This window comes from Mobula birostris, chromosome 25 (genome assembly GCF_030028105.1).
Source record: "Mobula birostris isolate sMobBir1 chromosome 25, sMobBir1.hap1, whole genome shotgun sequence".
Taxonomy (NCBI): Eukaryota; Metazoa; Chordata; class Chondrichthyes; order Myliobatiformes; family Myliobatidae; genus Mobula; species Mobula birostris.
In genome coordinates, this window is record NC_092394.1 from 17,643,789 (window position 1) to 17,667,206 (window position 23,418).

Genomic DNA, 23,418 nt, shown 5'->3' on the forward strand with positions numbered 1-23,418 from the left:
ACTATATGCCTGCGTATTAACAGGCTAGTAACCGTAAGTGCAAAACGCAACACGTATTTGCTATGAGAAAGGTTGTCAAAAAATTCTGAACTGATCCATATCCAGTGAACTTTGTATGGGCAAAGTGCTGCTGACGTAAGACAGAAATAAAGTATGTGGATTCATTTCTGGGAGTGTAGTTAAAAAGCAGAAGTCTGCACTCAAATAAATGTTAAGCTATCTTGTTCCATGTTCGAAGAATATGCTCATTTATTAAATTCACTGATCTTTTATGCAAGAGTAAGCCCTTGTCCTGGAAGCTGTTCCACCAGATCATATCTTTGATTGAAATTCTACCTTCCCACAGAATCACCAGAACTTTAATTTCATTCTAACCCAAATATCTACTTACTGTACGTTAATCATGAAGCAATCTAAAATGTCAGTGTCTAAATCCTTGGGACAGACAAGTTTCAGAACCCTCAGAAAGAAGAACATGGAACATAGAAAATCTACAGCACATTACAGGCCCTTTGGCCCACAATGTTGTGCCAACCATGTATCCTCTAGAAGCTGCCTAGAATTCCCCTACCGAATAGAAATTCCATATCTCAGACTTAAATGATGAGCCCCTTGCCCTGAGATTAGGTTTTTCAGTTTTAGATTCCTCCGGCATGGGAACATTTCACAGCATCTACTTTGCAAAGGCCCCCAGAATCTTGTACGTTTCAGTGAATGTAATTATAACATAGGAGGTCATTTCAAATCCATGCCTGCATACAGATCATTATAAACCCATTTAGTTCAATATTTCCTTCTTAAACATCAGGTTTATCCCAGGAATCAATCTAAGAATTTATTTTTTACTTCCAAGGTTTGTACAGTACTATGCAAAAGTCTTAGGCACATTTATATAGCTGGGGTCCCTAAGACCTTTGCACAGTATTGTATAGATTCATGTTCAAGGACTGTACAATTCATGTTCTCAATATTATTTTTTTGTGTATTATTTTGTTTTTTTTATTTGCAGTTTTTCTTCGTTTGCACATTGGTTGTTTGTCAGTATTTATGTGTAGTTTTTCATTGATTATATGACCATATAACAATTACAGCACAGAAACAGGCCATCTCGGCCCTTCTAGTCCGTGCCGAACTCTTACCCTCACCTAGTCCCACCGACCTGCACTCAGCCCATAACCCTCCATTCCTTTCCTGTCCATATATCTATCCAATTTAACTTTAAACGACAACATCGAACCTGCCTCAACCACTTCTGCTGGAAGCTCGTTCCACACAGCTACCACTCTCTGAGTAAAGAAGTTCCCCCTCATGTTACCCCTAAACTTTTGTCCTTTAACTCTCAACTCATGTCCTCTTGTTTGAATCTTCCCCACTCTCAATGGAAAAAGCCTATCCACATCAACTCTATCAATCCCCCTCATAATTTCAAACACCTCTATCAAGTCCCCCCTCAACCTTCTACACTCCAAAGAATAAAGACCTAACCTGTTCAACCTTTCTCTGTAACTTAGGAGATGAAACCCAGGCAACATTTTGGTAAACCTCCTATGTACTCTCTCAATTTTATTGACATCTTTCCTATAATTCGGTGACCAGATTGTATTTCTTTGTTCTACTGTTAAATGCCCACAAGAAGATAAACCTCAGGGTGGTGGTGGTTGCCCATTGTATCTGATGATGACAGGAAACCTGTGCAGGAGAGTTTTTAAAGTGGAAAAGCTGTTGCACTGGGGCAGTTCCAATATTGACCTCAGAGGTCTGGGTCCAGTGGTATGAACAAGTGTCACAAACTGAGGGCTTGGTTGCAGTGGATGACCATAGCATCTTCTATGCCTTGTCATGCCCTTCACTCTCCACCGAGCATTGAGATGCCGTCGTTGGATCTCACTGTAGATCTGATCTGCCCAGTCTGCCAGAGTTGACTTCACATGTTAGGACAGGTATGTTGCATTTCATCCAGATATGAGGCCGCTGGCTACCTTCACCAGGTTTAGCACCGCCTTCGAAGCGGTGTACAAGTGCATGGAAACAGCTACTTGGAGCCACAGGTGAGAGCTGTGTCCCCTGTGCAGATCAAAGGTGAGTGAGCTGCCCCAGAATGGACATGACATGCCCCTTCACCAGAAGTGCTACCCCTCCCTGGACACCCCATACACCCCTCGGGGCAGTATATGGTGACACATACATACTTGGATAATAAATTTATTTTGAACTTTTAAATTAGAAGTCAGACGTGTGGGAGAACTTGTACATTAACCACACAAAAATAAACACTCCAACCAGTCGGTCGATCCCAACACAAAACGGTGCACTCCCTTATCTCAAATGCTGATATAAAAGACCCGATCTTTTTAGCAGTCAAACCGCCGCCTGGCATTGGAATTTAGACCTTTAACAATTCAACAGATAAAAGAGATAGTTTCTGTCTATGACACAATCATTCCATTATGTTCCGTCCATTGGAACAATGTTAATGAACCCAACGTGGACAATAGTAATTAGGTCAGGGTAAATATTGCTGGAATGGTGCATTGCATGAAACATGAAACCGTGCATGAATTAAAATGATATAGTTATATTGATTTAGCCTTTATTGTAATGAAAAGGCTCAGACAAGTTTTAAATGCGTTGGCTTTTTCCAATGAACATGCCGCTGCCTAGCTGGTGATTGACAGGCGATGGTGCGCTCACCTTTGGGGAGGTGGAGGGTTCCAACCCGGAAGTAGTTACTGGTTGACAAGGAGCTGAATCAAGATGGCGTTGCGACCGGGATCGGGAGGCGGTGGCGGCAGCGGCAGCGGGTGAGTGGTGGGGCTCCCATTCTCCGAGTCCCTCTTCCCTCTTATATTAAGCGACACGGGAGCATTACAGCAGTCGTGTCGGCGGCGACCTAAAAGAGATCGGGCGCCGGGGCGTCACTGTCCGTTGGGGGATGGATCAGGGAGCAGGCCACCCTAACACATTCCTCTCCAGCTCCAGGACCCAGCTGGGCAACTTTTACCAATGTCGGTTACTCCCGCTTATAGTCTTCTGCCCCTGAAATAAACTGTCAGTCTTTCTTTCCTTCCGAAATGGTTGTAAAAGCTTCCACTCTGAAAGCTGAACACCCCCCTCCCCCCTGTCAAAAACGGCAGATTGGAAGAAAGTAAAGGATTTTATTCCTTCGTTTCAAGCTGTAGTGTTGCCGTTTGACGGTAATATGATGTGCTGCACTGAATAATTGATGTTGCAGAAGGAAATCGGTCCTTCATGCATCTTTCATCTGACATCTTTCATCCAGCATTATTAATTTAAGTACAATTTATTTGATGGGGAGGGGATTCAACAATTTGATGGCTGTTTCTTCCTTTCTCCGTTCTTCTCCCACAATTATAGTGCAGTAGAAAAATTCATGAAGTTAGTAATTGCATCCCAGATATCATGACAATGTGAAAATTCCTAGGATCATAACGATAGAATACAGCAGTTTTGAATTTGCTTCGTTTCTCTTCCTAGTGTGTGAGAGTACAGAGGATTCCTGTTAATTAGGACACATTGGGACCAGTACATTTTGACCCAAATAAGCGGCTGCCCAATTAGCTGAGGTTTCATGGAAATGGTTAAAAAGGTACAAAAGGATAAACTAAGTAATAAATAATGTATTTAGATGAAATACAGAACAAATTAGAATACTATTACAGTACAGTAAAACTTATCGATGGGAGAATTAATCCACATTACATTCTTTTGACTGTAAATGAACAAAGTCAGCACGGACATTTAGTGCAGGTATGGACTGCCTTTATCTCTCTCTCTCTCTCTCTCTCTTTCTCTCTTTCTCTCTTGCTATTCATCCCATAGGATGATGATGGTTCCTTTCAGTCAGTCAGTGGGGTGGTACCCCACTCCTCAGACAGGAACAGCGTGGTGTGTGAATGGATTTTAGGTGAGTAGGGGGTTGCACAGGTCCAGACCCACCCTCTTGACATCCTCTCCCAGATCCAGTGGCATGATTGGGTCCAAGACGTCTGGGGGAGGTTCTGTTGCAGTGAATGGCCTGACCAAGCTTCGATGCAAGGGATGCCCTTTCCGCGCTTCACAGCACATGTTTGCTAGATGGTCATTGACCCTACGAGAGGGTTCATCCGCCCTTTGACTCGTCTGAATGCTACTGGTACCATATAACCATGTAACCCAGTACTACCTGTCACATGGTCAGGTGATCAGTGACTAAACCGGTTCCCCCACCAGGCTTGCCCGGTGAGGAGGGTGGCTAGACACCCTGAAGGACGAAAAACAAAACCTGTCAAAGGGTGGAAGGGACTACCTTTATACAGTGCTGTCGACATATGCATCCTCCATTTTCATTATAACATTCAAGATGATTATCGATACCTTCAAATTCTTTGTAATTTCTAACTTGATGAAGTAGTAAAATCTTTTCATTTTCACTCCCGTTCGTTTCTGGCATCTCCAAGTCTGAATGCTTGACAGTAAGCAAAACCATCCTGAATTGCTTATTTCTCACCAACTGTCAGTGACAAAAATCGCTGCTTTTTGAAGGCAAACACATACAACTGACACCATTTAAAGACTGTTTGCTGTACGCATAGTGTAGTGCCTAACAGCCATGCAAATGCACAGGACTGACACTAGTTAGAAACTCACATAAAATGCTGGAGGAATGCAGCAGGTCAGGTAGCATCTATGGAAATGAATAAACGTCGACGTTTCGTGCCGAGACCCTTCAGGACTGGAAAGGAAGGGAGAAGATGCTAGGATAAAAAGGTAGGGAGAGGGAAAGGGGATAACTGGTTAGAAACTGTTGGGCAACAGTGTCCTGCCCGATTAAGAAACACAGTGTCCCAAATAAACAAAGCGAATTCCCGTAATTTTCTCAGTTAGTTTTTGTTCTTTAAGAGTTGCCCCAAATAAGTGGCTGCTCTGATCAACCAATATGGCCTGATTAAGCGGAATCCACTGTACATGTAGTGTGAACTAAATCTTTGATGCTCAGTGGGTCTAACTGCAACCAACTTTAATTTTTTTGGCATAGCTGGTATGAATAAATGATTGTTTCGTCAGCTAGCTCATTGATCATGGGCAAGTAAATCCGTGTTGCCAAAAAAATGAAAGAAGGATTAGTTGTGTGTAATACTTTTTGTACTGTGCCATTTATAGATGTCAGACATTCATTTATAACGTAGTGGTTGAACTACCGGATTATCAGTCAGCCGACTGGACAGGAAGCATACACTTAAATCCCAACAGCTGAGAAAGTTAAATTCATGTAATTAACTCTGGAATTACAGTGAAACTATTTGATTGTAGTAAAGATTCATCAGATTCACTTATGCACTTCAGGGAGGGAAATATGACATTCCTACTTCTTCCCACAAGAGGAGATCCATGGCCTCAGGGTAGGGGAACAACTCCTTTTATTCCGCCTGGGTATCCTCCAACCTGATGGCATGAATGTCGATTTCTCCTTCTGGTTAAAAAAAATTCCCTCCCCCTCTCCTCCTCTTCTATTCCCCACTCTGGCCTCTTCCCTCTTCTCACCTGACTATCGCCTCCCCTGTGTCACCTCTTCCTTCCCTTTCTATGGTCCACTTTCCTCTCCTATCAGATTCCTTCCTCTCCAGCCCTTTATCTTTCATACCCTCCTGCTTCACCTGTCACCTAGCTATCCTTCTACAACCCCCACCTTTTTATTTTGGCATCTTCCCCCTTCCTTTCCAGTCCTGAAGAATGCTCTTGGCCTGAAACGTCAACTGTTTGCTCATTTCCATAGATGCTGCCTTACCTGCTGAGTTCCTCCAGCTTTTTGTGTTCTTTGGTTTGGATTTCCAGCATCTGCAGATGTTTTTGTGTTTATGCATTTTTACCTTCTCTGGTCTATATGTGACTCCAGATTTACCAATGTGGTTGACAACATTCTCCTCGTTTCAGAGACATTTAAGGATTTCATAGTAAGTGGTAGCAAGGGCCTTCAATTCTGCTTTAAGGCTAACATTTTGAAAACATTTTCATAATTAAAAGGAGTGTCAATGTAATGTTGCAAATGTCAAAACTAATATAAGAGCATTGTTAAAATTAAATAATGTATTCTCCCTTTCTTCATTTCTATTCCCTACTTTCCCATATTGTTGTGCTTCCAGCTATGGATCCAAGTGGATTAATTTGTCTGGTTGAACTTCAGTAACAAATGATTATTGCAGTGAATAAGTTGCTTAAATATTAAGAATGCCCTTAGCCAATGCTCTCTACCTTTCCTTAATCCCAGGCTTTCCTCGTAAATGGCAGCTATTACGTCTGAAGTCTCTCAATCCAAATCCTCCCAAAGGATTTAAGCCTTTGAAACAGGCAAACCAATGAATCATTGGTTGTTATTATATATTTCTGAAAGCCTCTTAACTCAAGCTATATGGCATGTTTGCGTAATGTTGTCATTTAGGCTTTGACTATTCTAACAATAAAAATTCTGTTGCTATATTAGAAACTTCATTGTTGAAAAATACCTCCCCATATTAACTAATTCAGTTTGGGTACTTGGATGTAAGAAGAATTATCCGATTTCCTCTCCGAAACAGTTAGTCACCCCACCCCCACAGCCAGAGTTGTGCAATAAAACTTCTTTGGGTACCAGCCTTTTCAAACTAAGCACATAGAGTAGGTAATGCAGAACTAACAATGCAATGGAAATAATGTGAAGCTTGTAAGAACCATTGCACAGTAATCATTTTTAAGTTAATGAATTTGAACATCTAAAACTACATACATCTTCTGAGAAGCCAAAAGTTTATCACTCACAACCTTAAAAGCTTAAGTCTTTCTGATTAAATGGATGAATAAAGATAATTATTGCAATGCAAAATACTTGTATTCTGAGAACCTCAAACACAAGGAATTCTGCAGATGCTGGAAATTCAAGCAACACACATCAAAGTTGCTGGTGAACACAGCAGGCCAGGCAGCATCTCTAGGAAGCGGTACAGTCGACGTTTCGGGCCGGGACCCTTCGTCAGGACTAACTGAAAGAAGAGATAGTAAGAGATTTGAGAGGGGGAGGGGGATCCAAAATGATAGGAGAAGACAGGAGGGGGAGGGATGGAGCCAAGTGCTGGACATTTGATTGGCAAAAGGGATATGAGAGGATCATGGGACAGGAGGCCCAGGGAGAAAGAAAAGGGGGAGAGGGGGAGAAACCCCAGAGGATGGGCAAGGAGTACAGTGAGAGGGACAGAGGGAGAAAAAGGAGAGAGAGAGAGAAAAAAAATATGTGTGTAAATAAATAAATAATGGATGGGGTATGAGGGGGAGGTGGGGCATTAGCAGAAGTTTGAGAAGTCAATGTTCATGCCATCAGGTTGGAGGCTACCCAGACGGAGTATAAGGTGGTGTTCCTCCAACCTGAGTGTGGCTTCATCTTGACAGTAGAGGAGGCCGTGGATAGACATATCAGAATGGGAATGGGACGTGGAATTAAAATGTGTGGCCACTGGGAGATCCTGCTTTCTCTGGCGGACAGAGCGTAGGTGTTCAGCGAAACGATCTCCCAGTCTTCGTCGGGTCTCGCCAATATATAGAAGGCCACATCGGGAGCACCGGACGCAGTATATCACCCCAGCTGACTCACAGGTGAAGTGTTGCCTCACCTGGAAGGACTGTCTGGGGCCCTGAATGGTGGTAAGGGAGGAAGTGTAAGGGCATGTGTAGCACTTGTTCCGCTTACAAGGATAAGTGCCAGGAGGGAGATCGGTGGGAAGTGATGGGGGGGGACGAATGGACAAGGGAGTCGCGTAGGGAGCAATCCCTGCGGAAAGCGGGGGTGGGGGGAGGGAAAGATGCGCTTAGTTGTGGGATCCCGTTGGAGGTGGCGGAAGTTACGGAGAATAATATGTTGGACCCGGAGGCTGGTGGGGTGGTAGGTGAGGACCAGGGGAACCCTATTCCTAGTGGGGTGGCGGGAGGATGGAGTGAGAGCAGATGTGCGTGAAATGGGGGAGATGCGTTTGAGCGCAGAGTTGATGGTGGAGGAAGGGAAGTCCCTTTCTTTAAAAAAGGAGGACATCTCCCTCGTCCTGGAATGAAAAGCCTCATCCTGAGAGCAGAGGCGGCGGAAACGGAGGAATTGCGAGAAGGGGATGACATTTTTGCAAGAGACAAGGTGAGAAGAGGAATAGTCCAGATAACTGTGAGAGTCATTAGGCTTATAGTAGACATCAGTAGATAAGCTGTCTCCAGAGATAGAGACAGAAAGATCTAGAAAGGGGAGGGAGGTGTCGGAAATGGACCAGGTGAACTTGAGGGCAGGGTGAAAGTTGGAGGCAAAGTTGATGAAGTCAACGAGCTCAGCATGCGTGCAGGAAGCAGCACCAATGCAGTCGTCGATGTAGCGAAGGAAAACTGGGGGACGGATACCAGAATAGATTTGGAACATAGATTGTTCCACAAAGCCAACAAAAAGGCAGGCATAGCTAGGACCCATACGGGTGCCCATAGCTACACCTTTAGTTTGGAGGAAGTGGGAGGAGCCAAAGGAGAAATTATTAAGAGTAAGGACTAATTCCGCTAGACAGAGCAGAGTGGTGGTAGAGGGGAACTGGTTAGGTCTGGAATCCAAAAAGAAGCGAAGAGCTTTGAGACCTTCCTGATGGGGGATGGAAGTACATAGGGACTGACATCCATGGTGAAAATAAAGCGGTGGAGGCCAGGGAACTTAAAATTATCGAAAAGTTTAATAGCGTGAGAAGTGTCACGAACATAGGTAGGAAGAGATTGAACGGGGGGGATAAAACCGTGTCGAGGTATGCAGAAATGAGTTCGGTGGGGCAGGAGCAAGCTGAGACAATAGGTCTGCCAGGACAGGCAGGTTTGTGGATCTTGGGTAGGAAGTAGAAATGGGAAGTGTGGGGTGTGGGAACTATAAGGTTGGTAGCAGTGGATGGGAGATCCCCCGAGCGGATAAAGTCAGTGATGGTGTGGGAGACAATGGCCTGGTGCTCCTTAGTGGGGTCACGATCGAGGGGTAAATAAGAGGAGGTATCCGCGAGTTGTCGCTGAGAACCTTTCCAGTTTTAAATTATATATGAATAATTTGATCTGTATAAGGAAGTAGATAATATCAGTAGTTTTTTTTTTGGTAGCCTACAGTTGGTAATTTTTGCTTCTAGGTCCTAGGGATTAAATTTTTGTTTCTTGCTTAGGGATCAAGTGATATACTTTAATGCAGACAAAGATCATATAGAATTGTGTTTATGGGTTGAAAGAACCTTGAGAGTCTCATTAACAGGAAGCAGAATACAGTAGTGAAAAATGAAACCATTTGGCGAGCCAGGCAAACCATGATGTTTAGTTCTTTGCTCAGGCTTACTACAGAGCAGCATATTTGGTTTCCAAAATAATATAAAACAAATCACTTAATGCTTAATATTTTATAGATACACAACACAAAATTCTGAGCTGCACACAATCAATTTTATTTTCATTTGTGACGATCTCTCAGTTGAGGATTGAGAGGGTATATAACTGTTTTCAGGTCTAATGTTCACAATGAATTTTAGTGTATGGATTTTTCTGGAACTTTAACAAAAGAGGCGGTTGAAATGTATTAAGTTGTGGCTTTAGATTGAACTAGTGATGTAGAAGCCATGTGATTAAATTCCCACCACAGAACGTTTTAAATAAATTTTGCTTCTCCAGAACTGTGAGTATCACACAGATAAATATTTAAAACATTGTTCTTATGATGCAAGGCAGTAATGTGGCCATATGACAATAGGAGTGTCATGAATAGAACTTCTAAGTATCAATCAAAATTCAAAGTAAATTTATTATCAAAGTACATATACAATACTGTGCAAAAGACCTAGTCATATATGTATAACTAGGGTGCCTAAAGACTTTTGTACAGTACTGTAGTAATTTTCTGTATTGCACTGTATTGCTGTCACAAAAAAAAACAAATTTCATAACATATGTAAATAATGATAAACCTGATTCTGATACGGGTCTCTTGTGGACTGAGTGTGAAAAGGGGGCAGGAAGGGGGGAATCATCATTGGGAAAAGGGGAAAGGAGAAGGGAGGGAGTGGGAAGCACTAGAGAGACATTCTGTAATGATCAATAAACCAATTGTTTGGAATCGAATGATCTTGCCTGGTGTCTCAGGGCTGGAGTGCCTGTACCTGCACCACCCCCACCCCGACCCTGGCACTCCTTCTCTGCCACCTGTCCCACACCATTCCCATGGCACTCTACTCTTAGCATCCTCAACATCCTTTGCTCCTGCCAAATGTACAAACTTGCTCTCCGCTCCATGTTGGTAAATACTGTACCGTGCAGAAGTCTTAGGTACCCTAGCTATACATGTACCTAAGACTTTTGTACAATCTGTATGTCACTATATAGAACCCTAAGATTCATTTTTAGGCATTTTGTGATAATTTGCATAAATTGAAGTCTCTTCCTCCCTCCGCTTACTTATCACCCCTCTTCACCTGGATCCATTTATCACTTACCAGCTCTTGCATCACTACTTCCTCTCACCTCTTTATACTGGCAATCTCCCTCTGTCTTTCAGTCCAGAGGAAGGGTCTTGACCTGAAATGTCGATAATCCAGTTCCTCCACAGATGCAGCCTGACCTGCTGAATTCCAGATAAAGAATATGTTACCGTCCCATACAACATGTATGTGAGTTGAAATGTTGCCAAACTTTCTTCCGGCCTTGTAATATAAAAGTTATATCTTCATAAAGAGGATAGGCATGTGATCTTACAGCCATTTCCCTCAGCCCTTTTCAGTTGATGGCCTTTGCATCACTTAATAGAACAAATACAAACCCCATTTCCAGAAAAGTTGGGATATTTTCCAAAATGCAATAAAAACAAAAATCTGTGATATATTAGTTCACATGAGCCTTTATTTAACTGACAAAAGTACAAAGAAAAGATTTTCAATAATTTTACTGACCAACTTAATTATATTTTGTAAATCTACACAAATTTAGAATTTGATGGCTGCAACACACTCAACAAAAGTTGGGACAGAGTTAAAATAAGATTGAAAAGTGCACAGAATATTCAAGTAACACTGGTTTGGAAGACTCCACATTAAGCAGGTTAGTTGGTAGCAGGTGAGGTATCATGACTGCGTATAAAAGTAGCGTCCATCAAAGGCTCAGTCTTTGCAGGCAAGGATGGGTCGTGCCTCACTGCTTTGTGCCAAAATTCGTGAGAGAATTGTTAGTTGGTTCAAAAGGAACATTTCTCAACGCAAGATTGCAGAGAATTTAGGTCTTTCAACATCTACAGTACATAATATTCTGAAAAGATTCAGAGAATTCAGAGACATCTCAGTGCGTAAAGGGCAAGGTCGGAAACCACTGTTGAATGTGTGTGATCTTCGAGCCCTCAGGTGGCACTGCCTAAGAAACCATCATGCTACTATGACAATTATAGCCACCTGGGCTCGGGAGTACTTCGGAAAACCATTGTCACTCAACACAGTCCGTCATTGCATCCAAAAATGCAACTTGAAACTATTACGCAAGGAGGAAGCCATACATCAACTCTATGCAGAAACGCTGGCAAGTTCTCTGGGCCCGAGCTCATCTCAGATGGACCGAAAGACTGTGGAACTGTGTGTTGTGGTCAGATGAGTCCACATTTCAGCTAGTTTTCAGAAAAAATGGGCGTCAAGTTCTCCGTGCCAAAGATGAAAACGACCATCCAGATTGTTATCAGCGAAAGCTGCAAAAGCCAGCATCTGTGATGGTATGGGGGTGCATCAGTGCCCATGGCATGGGTGAGTTGCATGTATGTGAAGGTACCATTGACTCTGAGGCGTATATTAGGATTTTAGAGAGACATATGTTACCAACAAGGCGACGTCTCTTTCTGGGACGTTCATGCTTATTTCAGCAGGACAATGCCAGACCACATTCTGCACGGGCTACAACAGCGTGGCTTTGTAGGCACAGAGTGCGTGTGCTTGACTGGCCTGTTGCCAGTCCAGATCTATCTCCTATTGAAAGTGTATGGCGCATCATGAAGAGGAGAATCAGACAACGGAGACCACGGACTGTTGAGCAGCTGAAGACTTATATCAAGCAAGAATGGACAAAATTTCCAATTGTAAGTCTACTACAATTAGTATCCTCAGTTCCAAAACAATTAAAAAGTGTTATTAAAAGGAAAGGTGATGTAACACAATGGTAAACATGTGTTGAGTGTGTTGCAGCCATCAAATTCTAAATTTGTGTATGTTTACAAAATGCAATTAAGTTGGTCAGTAAAACTATTGAAAATCTTTTCTTTGTACTTTTGTCAGTTAAATAAAGGTTCATGTGAATTAAAATATCACAGATTTTTGTTTTTATTGCATTTTGGAAAATATCCCAACTTTTCTGGAAATGGGGTTTGTACATGACTGAGTAAGAGAGTGACCTCTATATTGATTAAGGTTGGAGAAGAGGGCCATTAGATCTACTAAGATGACTGATGTTTTTTTACAACTGAAATGATAGGCAGAGTTAGATGGGGAGTATTGTGCTATATGTAGGTACCAATGACAACAGGCAGGAAAACGAAAAAGGTTGTGCATAATTGTAACAAGTAACTAAGCATCAAATTAGTAACAGCTTCTCAACGATGATCATTTCTGTGCTGTTTCCTGAATCACTTGCAAATTAGCATTGGGCAAGTACTGTTTGATGAATATCCTGTGACTCGAAGCCTAATCTGCCAGAAGTGAATTCTGATTCACAGTGCATTGGCATCACTAAAGGGGGAAGTGAAAACTCTACCACTCTTATCACTAACCAGAACTATGCTGGGGCCATAGTTAGGTGAAGAGGTCAAAGTTTTAAGGATGTGATAAGTCAAGGACTAATGCAAAGTAGTGCACAGGCACTGTGAGTTGTGCTACTGCTTTATAACCCAGATTCAGTCCTGATCTCCAGTGCTACCTATGTGGAGTTTGCACATTTTGCCTTTGATTCTGTTTCCCCTGGGTGTGCTGGTTCCCTCCCACATCCCCAAAATTAGATTAATCAGCCGCTATGAATTGCTTCTAATCTGCGGTTGGAGGAGTTGATGGTAATGTGAGGGAATAAAGTGGGATTAATGGAAATAGTTGCTTGATAGTTGGTGCAGATTTGATGGACCAATAGATCTGTTTCCGTTTGGTACTATTCCATAACAAAGCTGGAGAGGTGAATGAAGTTATTCCTGTTCAGGAACTGGGTTGTCGTAGGGGCTGACAACTGAGCTGCCTCGAAGTGATGACACCACAATGTGTGAAAAAACTCAGCTGTAAGTTTTGTTCAGATCAACCAAAGACATTGATAACCCTGCTTGACTATTTTCTGATCTAATGCTTCATTACAACTTGTGTCTTGACTATTGACAGCATGTTGAGGGAATCTTTTCTGAATAATTAATCATTGTATTTATTACACTGAAGCTCAAAGAACCTCACAGCCATGTTATTAATACAACATACATTAGCATCTTTTTAAGAGAATAACTTTGACAGCTTTGGCAAAGTGGAACCACAATTTCTATACAAACTGACAGACAGTATCTTGGTTAATTCAAAAGACAGTACCTTTAATCATTATAGCACTTACTTCTGCACTACAGTGAAGTATTGGACAAAGTGATTAGTTAAGTTCTCATAGGTACTGATTTGGGATTGAGAATATTTCCTCTCTGCTGAGATGAACACATTTGTTCTCTGTAAACTGTTGTGACTAATGTTGCATTAATAATTTTGTTAGTAATTCTTTTGTTTATGCGTCACATTGTGTAATTATGAGTCATGTCAGTGATGTGCTTGGAGTGAGTATAATCGCAGGTGGAAAAATCTGCTTGGTTTTATTTCCCACTGATATTTTCCGCCTAAAACCATGGTTTTTAATCAGTAGGGTTCACTGGTAACCCCAAAGTCCTGTTTTCAAGGTACTGACATAACTTAGTGATCCTAAAGATTTTCTGTCAAGAGTTTGTTTTTGAAGTACACAATAATTAGATAAGTGATTATGAGATTAAATTTGCAAGATTTAAGGCCTAAGATCATACTGAAATCTTTTTGTGACGCATGTTTATCCTGTGGATCAAATTTGAATTTTGGTCTCCTCTTTTATCTAACTTTCTCATTGTTATAATCTCACAAAATATAGGTAATAGATGTTTAATGAGATTTACAGCATGCTCATGGTTCTGTACAGGTGCTGTGTTACAGCATGTGGGAACTGATTTAAGTACACAAGAGATTTCACGATGATGTGTTACAAATTTCAGTGGAGTTGACATTTGATGAGTCGCTGATGCACCTTTACAAGAGATTAAGACAAAGTTTGGAACTTGTAATTCAATGGTGCGCTGATAACTGTTGTAACAAACAAAATTTCTAGAACTTGAGATTGGTAACTGGCCGTAGTACTGCACAAATGTGTGATAGTAGTGTGGTTGTTAAGTTACGAGACTAGCAGTTTAGTCATTGATCCAGAGATGGATTCAAATCCTGCCACAATAATTGGTAAACAAATTCAAGTCATTAAAAAAGTTTTTTTAAGTAAAGCTGGTCTCAGTCACAGTTATCAGTGAAACTATGATTATCATTAAAAAGCGACTATCTGAATGCTTTTCAGGGAAGGATGTATACTTCCCTTGCCTGATCCTCTCTTTGTGACCCCAAATGTACTTAAACATGGGCTTCTTTCTGAGTCCAGGGGTGATTAGACATTGTTCACATCCTCCAAATTAGTACGTCTTTTAAAAAATAACATATTGCTGCAAGTATAAGATATCTTCTGGTGAACTATCAGTCTCACAGTTGCCTGAAAAGCCAAAAAGTTGAGTTTAGTCCTATATTGAATAGTAGTAAGTGGAATCTCAATGTGATTTGCAATTTTAAAAGAATCTTATTCTCCATTTCTAGTCTGTGTTCTTTTTGAAGAAATACACAGGGTGTGGGGATTGTTGGATGCCTCCAAAAACGTATTCATTTTGAGAAATTGTTTGGAGTTGAGGTGAATGTGCAGGTAGCCCAGGAGGTAGACATTTGACCCAGTGAGTCAATGCCAGGTCTTTGTTAAGCAATCTAGTCAGTTCCTCTCCCCTGCTCTTTCCCTTTAATTTGCAAGTTATTTTCCCTCTACATCTATCCAACTTCTTTTTCAAAGCCCTGGTTGACTCTGCTTCCACATCATCCAACGAGGACAGATCTCTAAATAATAGCAAATATACCGAAGGTAAAAGTTTATCCTTTTTACCTGTGTATCCTTTGCCCATCATTCAAATCTCTCTACAGTTCTTGAAGTGGTACTCTTGAATTTTCTACAGCCATTAAAGGTAATTTAAAATGCCTCCGTTTTCAAAAGGAAATACAGCTATAATACCCTTAAATGAGCAGCCTTTGCAACCTTATCACAGTGACATTAAAGCATGGAATTATTTAAATGTTTTAACCATTGATTCAAATAGTCCGTATTTGTCTTCTCAGGCCTTCCCTCAGAGTTCCTCTCTGGTTTTATTGGTTCCCCCCTATTTCAACACCTATGAAATTTCATTTTCAAGTATTTATAGACAATAATCAATAGTTGCAGTGTATTTTGGCCTTTGCATTAAGATTAGTTTTCTTCTAATTTAATGTAGGTTTTAAGGACACAGCAATTTAGTTTCTGTCGATAACTTATAAAGATCTGTTATGCTAATTTTATTTTTTTGTACTTTGGTTGCAGCTTCATGTTCCCAGTATCAGGGGGATTAGTTCCTCCCCAAGGTATGTATGGCAATGCTGCAATTCTACCATGCATATCTTGATGCTTTTCGTTTCTTTATGTTACATTTGTGACCCATTACATATGCTATATTGCTATATTACCATCAATCTTTTAATCACTCATTGCAGTGCCCTAGTTTTGCATGTATTTCTTTTAATGCATCCATGAGCTCTAAATAAATTATTTTTCAATATGTTGGATTTGGTACATAAAATATTTAAACATTGAGAAATGCCTATAAATGTTCTGAAGAGTGTGCCGTGTACCAGATGGCCCTTCTTCTCCATATATATGTTGTCTTTTGTACAGTAATTGAAATGATACTGAGATTAGTTACTATTGGTGATACTTTTGGCAGTATCTGAAAGTTATTCACTCATGATCCCTTACTGTCCACTACATCTCCACTTCCTAGTACCGATCACTTAAAATGAACGAAACAATGAACCTTGTGTTCCTTTTCCTTTCTACCATCGCTGTCACTTGGCACCACCTGTTCCTTGCAAGAAATCTGAATCACATTGATGCTCCCCCCCCCCCAAGAACTTTCTTATGTTTGCCCATGGACATAATTTCTATACAGTAGGTTAAGTTTCCTCTAAGTTAATGTCTACATCTGTATTCTGTGCTATTATGCAATCTAATAATTAATTTTGAATCTCAGCAAACAACTTATCAGAATATACATTTACCCTAGAACGTGTATTTAAAAAGAACCTCTGCATGGAGTGTGAAATATATGTAAGATATAACAACAGATAAAATGTTAATATACTTTTCATTGACTGATGTAGCAGTAACAATACATTCTTCACTGTTTATATAGTTATTTGTGCTTTGTACTTTAAAGTAGAGTGAAACTAGAGAACATTTTTGAATTTGTTTTGTTGTAATTACATATGATGCCACTCTTCAGCAAATGAATTAATTTTGTGATTAAAGAGTTAATGGGATTAAAATTGATCTCTCATTGTTAATAATCACTTGCATTTTTCCATATGGAAAGGCAGTTTCTTCTAACGCAACCAGATAAGGAAGCTGTTTCGAGTCTCATGTCTATATAGGGTCATTAAATCCTCCAAATCCTTTCTCTATGTACATTCTCTTTATCTTAATAAGTGTTCAATTTTCAGATACTTATTTGAATCATTTTAACAGGAGTAATGATCTTATATTTGTCATTACCTCTCACAGGATATTTTATGTCCTGATATAAAATACGTATTTTTAAAATATTTACTTAGTCATGTAAAACTTAAATATATCTTATGAAGTCCCTTTTAAAGAGACTTGTTTCTGCTATTATGTAAAGAACTCTATTTTTTAAATAAAGCCAGAAATGCTAGAAACATTCACCCATTGAGGCAGTTTTTACAGAACATTTCAGGGTGAAGATCCTTTGTCAGAAGTTGGATTGTGCAATTTTGAAGAACCTTAGATTTGCATACATCATAGAAAATAAATGCAAATTTTACTTCTGCCTTTTGTAAATTATAACATTTATAAAAGATGCATTTTTCCAGAAAAATTGCAGAAAATATTACACTTACAAAATCTGGTTTAAGCATTAGTTACGCTGTCTCTAATCTAAGTTTATGGCAGTGTGAAATAGGAATATGTTCTATTTTTTAACATGTACCATCTGTTTCATTTTAATCTGTAAAATTTCAAACAGCATCAGTTTAACTACTTTACTATTCTGTAACCCCCTGGAATAGTTAACTTAAAAATATAGGAACAAGGAGAAGATTAGGCCCTTTTTTCTCCTCTGTAATTCAGTGACGGTGGCTGAAGTTGTACCTCAGTGACACTTTCTTGAACTGACCTGCATGTCCCTTGATATCATCAGTCATCACATTCCATATTTTTGTAAGATAAACATTTTTTATATCATTATTCACTGATGTCCAGATTGCCCTTTCTGCTGTTTAGAGATCGATCCTTTAAATAGTTATTCCTTTTATTCTTATTGTCGCTCCCTTCAGTGTTTGTATGACAGTTGTTATGTATATAGCTGTAATTGACACAGGTTCTAGCTACACTTTCGATGATACCATGGGAATTTAAGAAGTTGTGGGTTTGAAATTTCAATGAGGACATGGGTGAAGCTACCCGATTCACCATTATAAAAGACAAAATTTGGCAGGCAACTAATAGAGTATATTTATGAGCGGTTAAGTTCAACAGTTAACTCCATAGGGTGTCTTATTCTACTCCTTGCAAGGTCATTCAAAAATAATTTGGTAAATTTATGGAAACTCCATTTTATACATTGTCCTTGCTGCAATAAAAACAGCAAATCCCAAAGTAAGCTTGTGGAGCAAGCGCTAATCTTCCACCTGAGCACATTGCATCTCAATTTGGAATTTTGCAAATTTAGGTTACTCATTTTTCCCTTCCTTTCTATATCAGAACTGGCCATTTCTGACAGTCTGTAATATTGGCTCAGGTTTTCCCTGTTGCTAATAGCAAGGCTGTTGGATGTTTTTATAGCTTGTTCTGTGGGTACATCCAGTAGCCCTGCTATTAGCAACACGTAGCGCAGACAATGGGACATAATGTGTTCCTGTCATCTACATTAATTCATTTGGAGGTTATCCTGTTAGAGGTATTCCCTGTGGTCTACTCATCCCTCTCTGCCTACCCTGCAAGTGGAAATTAATCTGTTTTCTCTTTTTACCATTTCTGACAAAGGGTTTCAGACTTGAAACATGAACCCTTTTTCTCTTTCCATAGATCCTGTCTGACGTGCTTTATGTTTCTGGCATTTTTTGTTTTTATTTCAGATTTCTGCAATTAGCAGTGTTTTTGGCTTTCAAGCCATAAAACTTGTTATTTTTATGTGTGGAGTCTAATTCTCAAGAATGGTTATTTCTGAAATCTAAAATAGCATGTAAGCATTTAAAACATTTCCTTTCTAGATCTGTTATAATCTTAAGTGTTTTGAAAATCTTTTTAAACATTTTATGTCAAACTAATTTGTAATATTTAGGGTTTATTACTTACTGGTTTGCTGTCAGAATTCTTTGGTCTTTGATTAGCTGCTCAATCGCTTTGAATTCTTTACTTTTACTGGAGACCAAATTTCCTTACTCCCATCACCAGTCCCACCTTCAGTTATTCCCTCATTGAAAGTGCTAGTCAGCAGTAAATGCCTGGAAAGAGAATATCCAAGCTGCAGAAGCCATTGAAACTTTGTGCATAGGTGTTTTCAGCAGCAGCGGTGAACATTGTTCCTTAACTGAAAGTACATGCAGCTGAATCATCAAAGCATTAATTCTAATTTTATGTTTGAAGCTGAAGTGCCTTTGTTATTCAAGCAGAAAGAATAATCTTTTTATTTCCACTCAGAAAATGTTTCGTAGTTATTTATTAACTAGTTAATCATATTTGTGATCTGTACTCTAATGCATTGAGTATTATAGTCCTTGACATAACAAGCCATAACAGCCCCTTGAACTTCTTGCTTCGCCATGCAGTACATGGACTGTATGATTGTTAGTAATGACTCTGCGTTTCTGTATGATTCAACTATCATCCAGAACATCAGCACAGCTTTAAGGATACTTATGACAGCATCCATGGCTCTCATTACAAAATTTTTAAGATTCACAACCCTTTGAGAAAAGAAATTTCTTCTCACCTGAATCTTCAGGGCTGAGCCCCTAATCTTGAAACTGCCTGAGCATATTATAAATTCCTCATTTATGGAGCTACCCCCATAATGTTAAGCCAGCGCACCATCTTCTATGTTTCATTGAGGTCGCTTGCTGTTGTAATAAGTTCCAAAGAGCACATGTCCACCCTGCTCAGTTTGTTCTTGGAAAAAAAAAGACTTTCAATTCAGCAATTTTACTGCATTGCCTTAAGCCAAGTGTATTTTTTACATAAGGAGACCTTGCCTGTGTCTTCATGGGTCTTTCATGTCGCAGTACTCCACGTGGCTTCTATCATGTCTCATTAATGCGCAAGATGAATAGGAACCTCTTCAATTAGAAGTAATGAGTGAGAGAGAGAGTGAGACAGCTTTGCAACGTGGGAGCTATTTGAAAAGAACAATTCTCATTGGGAGTGAGTTTTAATTGAGCTGTCAAGACAGAGAAACCATCACCAAATGCCACAACTCTAGGTGATCCTGTGATTTAAATCTCTGAGGCCGATGTGCAAGCAGCTTTCAGGAGGGTGAACCCACTGAAAACATTTGGCCCAGAGGGAGTACCTGGCCAAGTACTAAAGGCCTGTGTTGACCAACTGGCTAGAGTGTTCACTGAGATCTTTACTACTCACTTCAGGAGTGTGAGGCACCCATCTGCTTCAAGCAGACCATTTATACTGGTGCCTGAGAAGAATGTGGTAACCTGCCTTATTGGCTATCGTCCAGAAGCACTTACATCCACACTGATGAAGTGTTTGGAGAAGATGGTGATGAAACATATCAACTGCTGCCTGAGAAGTGACTTGGATCCACTCCAATTTGCCCACAGCAGATGCCATCTCATTGGTTCTTCACTCAACCCTGGAACATCTGGACAGCGAAGGTGCCTACCTCAGAATGCTCTTTATCAACCGCATCAAAGCATTCAGTACCATCATCTCCTCAAAACTAATCAATAAGCTTCAATACCTCCTTGTGCAATTGAATCCTCAAATTCTTCACTTGCAGACCCCAGTCAGTTTGGATTGATAACAGTATCTGCTCCACAATCTCTATCAGCACAGGTGTGCACCATTTCCATGCACCACAGGGCTGTGTGCTTAGCTTCTGCTCTAGTCGCTTTACACTTTTGACTGTGTGGCTAAGCACAGCTCCAGTGTGACATTCAAGTTTGCTGACAACACCACTGTCGTTGGCCGAATCAAAGGTGGTGATGAATCAGCATATAGGAGAGGGATTGAAAATCTGATTGAGTGGTGCCACAGCAACAACCTCTCACACAATGTCAGCAAGACCAAGGAGCTGATTATCGACTTTAGGAAGAGGAAACTAGAGGTCCATGAGCCAGTCCTCATCAGAAGGTGGAGAAGGTCAGCAACTTTAAATTCCTCCATGTTGTTATGTCGGAGGACCTGTCCTGGGCCCAGTACATAAGTACAATTACAAAAAAGGCTCTACTTCCTTAGGACTTTACGAAGATTTGACATGACAACTAAAACTTTGACAAATTTCTATATATGTATGGTGGAGAGTCTACTGACTGGCTGTAGCATGGCCTGGTATGGAAACACCAATGCTCTTGAACGGAATATCCTACAAAAAGTAGTGGATACAGCCCAGTCCGTCACAAGTAAAGCCTTTCCCACCATTGAGCACATCTACACAAAGCGTCGTCACAGAACAGCAGCATCCATTGTCAGGGACCCCCACCAACCAGGACATACTCTCTTCTCGCTGTTGCTATCAGGCAGAAGGCACAGGAGCTTTAGGACTCACATCACCAGGTTCAGGAACAGTTATTACCTCTCAACCATCAGGCTCTTGAGACAAAAGGGATAACTTGACTCAACTTCACTGAAATGTTCCCACAATCTAAGGACTCACTTTCAAAGACTCTTCGTCTCTTGTTCTCAGTATTTATTGCTTATTTATTATTATTATTTCTTTTTTTATTTGCACCGTTTGTTGTCTATTGAACACTAGTTTGAACGCCCAAGTTGGTAAGGTCTTTCATTGATTCTGTTGTGGTTATTATTCCATTATGGATTCATTGAGTGTGCCCGCAAGAAAATGAACCTCTGGGCTGACATATATGTACTCTATTAATAAATTTATTCTGAACTTTGAAGACTTAATAGGAAGGAAGGCGTAAACAGCAGCCATTTTTTGCACATGTGTGCACGGCAGTGTTAGAATGGGAGGCTTTGGCTCACCAAACTTCAGCAAGAACACTCTTGGACAAGCTCAAGCAGAGGTTAAGGAAGTTTCCAGTAAGATTTTTTCCCCTCTCTTTGTCTATTAGTACATAGCTAGTAGTGCACTGAAAACGGGTCCAGAGTTAGTGGTATGTTCTTTGTGTGAGACGTGGGAATTATGGGAGACCTTCAGACTCCCTGATAACTACATCTGCATAAAGTACATCAAGCTGCAGCTTTTTAGGGACCATATTAAGGAACTGGAGCTGCAGCTCAAAGATCTACGGCTCATAAGAGGAAAATGAGGAGGTAATAGATAGGAGCTACAGAGAGGTAGTCACCCCTAAGTTGCAGAAGACAGTTATCTGAGTGACTGTCAGGAGAGGGAAAGGGGACAGACACCCGTTGCAGAGTACCCCTGTGGTGAACCCTCAGTAATAAGCGTACTGCTTTGAATACTGTTGGGAGAGAGTGACCTATCACTTAGAAGACGCTGCGACAGGTTCTCTGGCTCTGCGGCTCAGAAGGGACTTGGGGGGGGGGAGGGGTGGACTGCAGTAATGATAAGGGATTCCATAATCAGAGGAGCAGACAGGAGATTCTATGGATGTGAAAAAGATCTGGATGGTATTTTGTCTCCCAGGAGCCAGTGGTCAGGGATGTCTTGGATCAGGTCCACAGCATTGTAAAGGGGTGGGTGAGCAGCCAGAAGTCGTGGTACATCTTGGTACCAATGACATAGGTAGGAAATGGGAGGAGGAACTGAAGAGGGAATATAAGGAGTTAATTAGAAAACTGAAAAGCAGGACCTCCAGGGTAGTAATCTCTGGATTGCTGCCTGTGCTACGTGCCAGTGAGTGTAAGAATAGGATGATTTGGCAGATGAATGCATGGCAGAGAAATTGGTGCAGGGGACAGTGTTTCAGATTTCTGTATCATCCCAGAGATGAAGAAGTATTCTAAAGGGAGGTTGAGGCAACCATGGCTGACAAGGGAAGTCAAAGACAGCATAAAACCAAAAGAGAGGGCATATAGTGTAGGAAAAATTAGTGAAGTTAGACTATTGGGAAGCTTTAAAAAATCAACAGAAGGCAAATAAAAAAGTCATGAGGAAAAAAAGATGAAATACGAAGAAAAGCTAGCCAATAAAATAAGAGAAGACTGGAAATTTTTTTCAGATATATAAAAAAAAAGAGAAGTGAGAGTGGAAATTGGACCACTGGAAAATGACACTGGAGAGTTAGTAATGAAGAGCAAAGAAATGTTGGACAAACAGTTAGTATTTTGCATCAGTCTTCACTGTGGAGGACACTTAGCAGTATGCCAGAAATTCGAGAGTGTCAAGGCAGAACTGAGTGTAGTTGATTTTGCTAAGAAGAAGGTGCTAGGGAAGCTGAAAGGTTTGAAAGTTGATAAATCACCTGGACCAGAAGGATTACACTCCAGAGTTCTGAAAGAGGTTGCCAAAGAGATTGTGGATGCATTAGTAATGATCTTTCAAAAATCACTAGACTCTGAGAAAGTTTCAGAGGACTGGTACGTTTCAAATGTCACTCCACTCTTTGAGAAAGGAGGGAAGCAGAAGAAAGGAAATTATAGGTCAGTTAGCCTGGTTCCAGTGGTTGAGAAGATGCTGGAATCTATTATTAAGGATAAGGTTTCGGGGTATAAAATAGGCCAAATTCAGCATGGAAGTCTCGGGGGAACAGATCTGTTAGAATTCTTTGAGGAAATAACATGCTGTATAGACAAAGGAGAGTCATAGGATGTTGTTTACTTTGACAGGAGGCTGCTTAA

At 40.6% G+C, this 23,418-nt stretch overlaps 1 protein-coding gene across 5 annotated transcripts in view; it reads left to right on the forward strand.

Annotated features, from left to right (window-relative positions):
• Positions 1–2,721: 2,721 nt before the first annotated feature.
• Positions 2,722–23,418, forward strand: part of synrg (synergin, gamma) — a 124,564-nt gene continuing 103,867 nt past the window's right edge. For 4 of the 5 annotated variants that reach the window (XM_072243347.1, XM_072243348.1, XM_072243351.1 and 1 more), the window contains exons 1-2: positions 2,722–2,801; positions 15,730–15,770. In XM_072243347.1, the coding sequence (XP_072099448.1) occupies positions 2,755–2,801; positions 15,730–15,770 (88 nt within the window). In that variant the 5' untranslated portion in view covers positions 2,722–2,754. The remainder of the gene's footprint in view (positions 2,802–15,729; positions 15,771–23,418) is intronic. The other variant, XM_072243349.1, reaches the window with a different exon arrangement.